The sequence below is a fragment of the Eleutherodactylus coqui genome, chromosome 11 (genome assembly GCF_035609145.1).
Source record: "Eleutherodactylus coqui strain aEleCoq1 chromosome 11, aEleCoq1.hap1, whole genome shotgun sequence".
NCBI classification, from domain to species: Eukaryota; Metazoa; Chordata; class Amphibia; order Anura; family Eleutherodactylidae; genus Eleutherodactylus; species Eleutherodactylus coqui.
This window is the reverse complement of record NC_089847.1, coordinates 14,955,145-14,963,047: the sequence shown is the minus strand read 5'-3', so window position 1 is coordinate 14,963,047 and position 7,903 is coordinate 14,955,145. Positions and strand designations below refer to the sequence as shown.

Genomic DNA, 7,903 nt, shown 5'->3' with positions numbered 1-7,903 from the left:
CCTCCATTCTTTACACTGCAGGCTAAAGAGAAACAAATAATATTACAGAAGTGACTTCTCGGCGATCACCTAGCACGCTTTCACAGAGAACATACATCATAGGGTTAATCCATCCCCTTGTACCCGATGCATCCTCTGCAGACGACAGACGCTTAAAGCCAAGCAAACGTCATAAATAAGTAAAGTCAATCATGTTCTTTTCTCCCCTTCCAGCAGTCGCTTCCATTTCTATTGTCCCCGGTCTAATGCACAGGGTTATCACAGAATTGCCGTCCCTTTTAAGCCTTTTTCTCCAGATGAGCCACATTCATAGTCTTTTCAAAGATGCCGTTAATGTCCCATTTTTATCTTTCGGTTTCACTGAAAATAGAGGTAATCCGCCGCTGATGGCCGATGAATTTGTGTATTTTCACTGTCTCTCTGGAACTAGATTATGTACATCATTGTCTATTATCTTTGAGAGGCTGGAGAGCCTTGGAGGATGAGAGGATTGTGAATTCTGATAACGGCAATCCATCACTGAAGCTCCGAAAATCATCGTGATTACACATCCTGCCAGCCAATCCCAAGTTTCAGATGATGCCTCGGACAGACTAGACCTGATGTGTGGAGCGATTCCGCCTCCGCAGGGAGAGCGCTAAGGAGTCTGTCTAATGCAGATTTTAAATGCATTCTAACTCCATTGTGTTCTGCCCTTGTATCCTGGCTGTATACACACTATTGTTCTAATAGTATACATATGTATATACACTCATCGAAAAAAAAACAATTCCACCCCTAGATGAGTTGTCGTTTTGCTGCAAAACTCGGCATGCAGTTCCATCTTAGACAGATATGTAAATGATGAGAGTTGTGGTGATTAGATGGACGGTCTTGTCACCTGAGGCCCTAAAAGTGGTTCCCCCTTGGCCTATAAGAGGCTCTCAGAGGCTCCTTGTGTGTAGTGACCTCTTGTACCACTAGACGCCTCTACGACGCAGAGAAGAGATTTCCAGAGTCTGAGAGGGGCACATTATTGGGATGTGAGAAGCTTATTGATCGTATTGATGAATTGTCCCCACCAGGCAGTTCTGACCAGACTATTATTTGTTGGGACCAGTGGATGTGTGAGGACACACAAGGTGACCAGGTTCAGGATGCCCCCTACAGACCACCAGTAGAGAGTAGCGTTGGACCAGACTGTTGGGGGGTGTTGGAACCATTGAATGTCTGAGGGCACACAAGACAATCAGACTTAGGGCACTCTCGTCAAACCACCAGTAGAGAGAATCATCTGATCGTCCGACAAGTACCAGCAGATGCAACTGTTTCGTTGTCCACCATCCAAAGACCGATGGGTCCATCATTACATGCCTGAGTGTCTGTTGGAACCATATTTAGGTGCTTGGCTAAAGGACATTTGGTCTCCTGGCGCCCTTTATGTGTATTTTCCTTGACACCCACAGTGGTGTTGTGAATGATGAAGCTTGACTGCTATGAAGCGGAACCAGATTGTTTTCAGTGATGAATCCAGGTTTAGTTTGGTCGCTGACGACGGCTGTGTTCATGTCTGGAGACCTCGGGGTGAGCGCCCCAATGCTGCTCTGCTGTGGGCCGGCCCACTACCCCCTGCTGGTGTGATGGTCTGGGGAGCCATCGCGTACAAGAGTCGGTCAGCCCTAGTAGTGGTAGAAAGGACAATGACAGCTCAGCGATATGTTCAGGACATCCTGCAGCCACATGTTCCTCTCATGGCGGCTTCCAGCAGGATAATGCTCGGCCGCTTACACAAGGGGGTCACAGCAATGTCTCCACAACATTATCACACTTCCGTGGTTGCCCGGTCACCATCCAAGCTAGAGGCGGAACAACAGGGTACTAGAGCCTCCATGCCCGCCCTTGTTACATCTTCCATTCAAGCTAGAGGTGGTACAACGGGGTACTTCCATGCCTGTCCCGTATCACATCTTGACGCCCCCTGGAGTCTCACCCTTGTGTTTCTATTAGACACAATGGTGCTGAAACTGGTCGTTATAGGCCATCTGTGCTAAAAAAAAAAAACAGCAAGTTGAAGCAGCAGCATTCTATTCGGCCGGTGTTGACTGTGCAGCACCTATTGGTCAGAACAACTCTTGACATCCTCCTATTGACCCCTTTCACTGATGAATGGTTGTAATCCACAGGATCCTCTTTCGCTGGATGTTTTGTCTTTTCACACCATTCTTGGTATACTCGCCACACCGCTGCATGAGGAAACCCCGCAAGGTTAGCAATTACATTCTGGCCCCAGCTATTCTAGCGCCGATGACGAGGCCTCGTTAGAAGTCACATGCATTCAAAACAAAGTGTAGCTGGACTGTTTTGGGGTAGTACACTATCCTACCAAAGGTAATTGGGCACCTGAGTAGGAATAATAAGTATATGTTTCTGTATGTTAATACTTAATGGGGCTCTTTTGGGCTTAATGACATTGGATACTTTCCGTGGATACATTCTACTAACGTCTGATACACTTCAGCTGGTATTTCCCTCCATTCATCTTGCAAATATCTGGTGAGTTCTCTCAAACAAGATGGACGCTGTTCATAATCCTGACCTGACGTTCCAGTTTGTCCCAAAGATGTTCAGTAGGGTTCAGGTTAGGACTCTGTACAGCCGGTCCAATTGTGGAGCATCCATATTCTGAAACCAACGTAAACAGCATTGGATGTGTGACAAGGTGCGTCAGCTTGTTGGAAGTATGGCCGACCATTCCCAGAGTATTGCCACATTGTCAGCAGCACATTATTGTCTAGAATGTCTGGGTATACCTCCATGTTCATGGTTCTTGTCACTACAACCAACGGACCGAGACCATGTCACGTAGCACATCCCCAGACCTTAATGAAACCCCCACCGTTCTTAGCTGTTGGCACAGCACATCCCGGTAAAAGGTGTTCCCAGGACCCTCCACACCCGGGTATATCCATCTGATGTGTAGATGGAGTAGTGTGATTCATCACTACATAGAACATTCTATCGTTGCTCAACTGTACAATGCTTACGCTCTTTGCACCATTGTAGATGGGCCGATGCATGGCCCTTCATGATGGGAAAATCAGGCCCGCCGCGGATTCTTCATGCAGAATCCCACAGCGGGTCCCTCCTTTCCCGCGGACATAAAGCCTAAAAAGAAGAATTACTTACCTGTCCGGACGCTGTGGATCTTCCCTCCGTCGTGGCCGGATCTTCTTACTTCGGCCCGGCGGATGTGCTCGGCACGCCAGCAGCGTGCCGCGCGCATGCGCTGTGCACTCCTTTTTTTTTTTAACTCCTGCTCTCCCGCGCTGGAGAGCAGTAATTCAGCTGCGGGTGTGCCGCGGATCCCGACGGCTTCCATAGACTTCAATAGAAGCCTGCGGGAGACCCGCACTAAAATGGAGCATGCTGCGGGTGTTTTCCCGCACACGCAATCCGCGCCTCAAAGGAAAATGACATCCGCAGGTATTTAATTGCCTGCGGGTGCCCAATGCATCCCTATGGGGTGTGGATCACGCGTGCTGGTGACCCGCTGCGGATCTGTCCCCGTGGACATGAGGCCTTAGGCTATTCAAGGATGGTGTTTGGAGTATGGGGCAGCTTGATAAAAGGGTGTGGGTACCCCGAAACGCGTCACACCTGCCCTCCACATGCTTCTACATGTCGTTAGTCTGTTGGTTATTTTTATATGTCTATTTAAATAAATTGTGATTTATCGCCTCAAAACTGTTTGGAGTCCCTGTGGATATCTGATTGATACCAAAACGCATAGATCTTAGGTCTTTGGGGGGTCTCCATGGAGGGGACCCCCATACAAGTAAATGACCCAATGTCAGAAAAGAACAGCACTTTCCTCTTAAAGAAGCGCAGGCCCCTTTTTTTTTTAACACATCTTTTTCTTTTCATTATCCTTGGACCCCTCTGATATCTAGTGAAAGGGTCCAGCAGATCACCATCTTTAGTTTGAAGGGAGTAAGTTTTATCTGATGGTCCTTTGACACAAGGGGCGTTCCATAGGGTGCAGCGGTCGACCCTTCCCTGTCGGGTTAGACAGTGTGCACAGGTAAGTGCCCTATTGGATGCGTTATAGAATTACGCATATTTAATAACATCTGAGCGATATTCCTTATATATTATGTAGCATGGTTTAGGACACATAACCTGCTAATAAGACGCAATCCATTTTACTGATAGGGGGTCCAAAGACTTTTGGTAGGATAGTGTATATCAAGCTGCTTGCTTTAACAACACCGTATGTTGAAATAGTGACGCTACTAACAAGGCTGTTGGACCGAGACATCATTCTGTCGCTTTGTCATACATGTGATTGTGCCCCAAGTCCCCGGTAAACCTTAGCTTGACCAAATGCGCATGTTACATCAATCAAGATGGGGAGATAAACTGGCAGCTGTATCTGACAATGCTGATGTAGTATTGTGACGCCGACACCATATGCATAATGTCAACGCACAGGAGGTCATTTGTGGCCCCATTAACATGTCTGCTATACACACAGTGCTATATGGACACCGCTGCCCTGAATTCCTATTGGCTGTTACGTGTAAGATCTACGAACTGTGCAAGAAAAAGATCCAAAAATGTGTAATCTGCCACATACTGTCTGCTCAGCATCGTGGCTGGGGCTCTGCACATTGAATACCCAAGTGACTGGTCCGTGCAGATCATTGCACCCTCTACAGTAGTGTTATGGTGCTGGTCCGTGCAGATCGTTGCACCCTCTACAGTAGTGTTATGGTGCTGGTCCGTGCAGATTGTTGCACCCTCTACAGTAGTGTTATAACAACATCCTACATGATATTTTTTTTTTTCTCCCAAGTTCCAAGGACATGAAAAAATGCACATAAGGAAAAAAAATCCCCATAATGCTTCCTGGCTGCTGATTGTTCGCATTCAGTGTAGAAGTAATTTGGTAATTGCCCACAGCACAGGATGCTGAGATGTTACTGGAGAAATGAAGCAAAGTGCTGTTACTACGCTGCTCGTCCAGATAGAACAACACAGTACAGCTTGTTCTGCTCCATTGTCTCCAGCAGGAGACGGCGAGTGCAAGCGGCTGAGCTCCAACCGCTATTTACACACAGTGATAGAGGCTTCCCGTCCAGCCGGTCAGTAGTACAACGGGGACAGAAAACGTGTGTCATCCAGATACTAGATGGATTCCTAACCTACACTCCATGCTATCGCTATAGGACAGAGGTCTGCAATCAGTAACACTTTAGCCCTTGTGAAGACTACAACTCCCAGCAGGCGACGACAGCTGAAGCATTCCAAAACAGTTGAAGGACCGCAGCTTAAAGACCTATTCCGGGAATTTGCGTTGTCAATAGAGCCTTTTGTCTTCGTAACCCATAGATCGCTTCTATTTTGGAGATCGACAGCCTTTAGAGTCGCAGCTTGGATTTTCTGGGTGCCAGTGCCAAAAGCTATACTTGATGCCAATGACTACACATACCATTTTATCTTATAATGACATGCTATATATAACAACACTCTTTTTGTTCCCAGGTTATAACTCGTTCCTGATGTTTTTGTGCCACAAATGTTTAGAAAATGTCTATCAGAAGGGTTAAAGTTTAGCATTATGGCCAGGAAAATGGCCATATATTCAAAATCTTCCTATTATGCAACAAAACCTGCGATTTTTTTCACTTTTCTGGTTTACATGAAATCAGTAAGCTTACTTCAACTCAAGTAACATTAATATCTAGTCACACACACAGATTCTATATCCTATGCAGCATATCAGTGCATGCATCACACCCAATTGTGGCAGATTGCAAGCAAACATGTAATTGCATACAGCACATGCATTTGTTTGTTTTTGCAAATCTGGAGTTGCCTGGAAATCTGATGTATACTTTTTGCTAGTTTTGCCATGGCCTCAGCTATATACTTGCAACCTTTCGAGGCCATGGGAAAACCAATGCAGATGCTTTATTTGTCTGATTGTCTCCTGCAAACAGTAGAACAAAATATACAGTACCTCAGATTTCCAGTCAGCTCCGGACTTGCAAAAGCAAGCAAACGATTTATTATAAATAGACTGCCCGAGTAAACTCTTACATAGTTCGCTCAGTCAAACAACAAATCGCTTGGTGGTAGCAGACGCTTAGTCAGTGCCCCATGTTCATATATACCTAGCTCTGAAGAGATTAGGGCCCGGTTGTAAGCAAAAACTACTCTGGGCCTCCCCTGTAGTTGCACCGTTGTCAGAATTAAACTTGACATGAGCAGACGACTCGTGAGACTTCTGTACTTTGGGGATTTAGGTTGAAATATTCTGAATAGCGAGAACATGATAAAGGAACGTGAGCTTTTCATGCTGCACTGGACACGGACTGCTCATCCTGTAACTGATAAGGAAAATGCTTTTCCGTAAATCTCACGAGGCCGCTTGAAAGAGCTGCAAATAGCAGCAGCCGGATGAAGCCTGATTGTACTTTCAGCTCACTTTCTGAAAACAATTAGATATATTATTTTTCTTTCAGACAAATAGAAGAACAGCTAGAAGTCGTCTGGGAGTCAGCGACCAATGACAACCGAGAACTGACCGCGCTTTTACACAGCGCCCTGAAACAGAAAAACCCAGGAGGCTGCGACTTCTTTCTCCAGCAGGACTCCGTCATCGGCTTCAGCTACTGTGACGTGAACTCCTCGTCACACGGTGATGACCCCATTAAATAGTCCACTGATTGGAGGAAACCAAACTGCGTGTCATAAGCAGCATACATTCATAGTGCCCAGATAATCCGTACATGTCTCCTATTCAATCATATCCATTACTGGGAATCCCGTGTGACAATTAACATGGTGGCTATTACAGTTGTCACCCAGCTTTCCTAGATTCCTGACTAGTAAGTTTAACTATTTATGCAGTTTTTGCACAATTTGACCTCACTAAATATTGCTCTTGTAAAGTGCAGCCAAAGTCACTTTAAAAGGGTTGTACTACAATCAACTTTTAGGATAGGTGATAAGTCTTATCATGGGGGTCTCCACTAAGACCCCTAACACTCCCAAGATCAGGGCTCTTGTGTCCCCCTCTCCTGCTCACTGCGGGCTCGCTGCACCCACTTGTAGTGCTGCTTCATTCATCTTCAATGGCACTACCGGAAATAGCCAAGTGCTTGTACTCTATTTCCGTCAGGCCCCATTTGAAATGAATGAGTCAGCACTGGGCATGTGTCGCCAACCCTCCATTCAGTCTCCACGTCACTGCAGGTGGGTGCAGAAACCCCACACTGATAATACCGGACCCTCATTCTCAGGATTCATGGGGGGTCTAGGGGTGAAACCCTTTTCAATCAAAGAGTTTTATCACCTATCCTATAGATAGATGATGACGTCTGATGTGGTACAACCCCTTTACTATGTCTATAATTACTAGAGTATTTAATATAATATAAATACTGGACTGTCCCACCATTATATATTACATTTACTGTATAGATCGTACAGCAAAAACACTATTAACCCTTTTCAGGCTGTTAAAATGAACCATTACAGAGAAATTACATTTACTTGCAGAGTACGGTGCCCCCTGGTGTTCATAGTGTATAGCAATGTGTCAGTCTGCCTATTGAGCTGTGTGCTGGATGACACACATGCTCAGTCACTCCCCCCACAGACCGATCTCTGCATAATGATGCTCCGTTCACCACAGTGCAGCCAATAGAAATAGTTCTTTGCTTGTCAGGAAGGAGCAGGCTCTGCAGTATATGGCCCCCTGCACACAGGCGTATTTGCATTGCGTAGTCTGCGGCGGGCATCCGGACTCCGCAGCAAATACAGCCCATAGTATTCAATGGCAAAACGCCACTTCATCTACACGAGCGGAAATCGACTGCACTTTTCCGCTCGCAGAGAATAAATCGCAGCATGCTGC

At 46.1% G+C, this 7,903-nt stretch overlaps 1 protein-coding gene across 1 annotated transcript in view; it reads left to right on the top strand.

Annotated features, from left to right (window-relative positions):
- The window catches only part of CEP89 (centrosomal protein 89), a 126,119-nt gene extending 118,570 nt beyond the window's left edge, over positions 1-7,549 (top strand). The window contains exon 18 of the mRNA XM_066583931.1: positions 6,507-7,549. Coding sequence (XP_066440028.1) covers positions 6,507-6,702 — 196 coding nt within the window. The 3' untranslated portion in view covers positions 6,703-7,549. The remainder of the gene's footprint in view (positions 1-6,506) is intronic.
- The last annotated feature ends 354 nt before the right edge of the window (positions 7,550-7,903 follow it).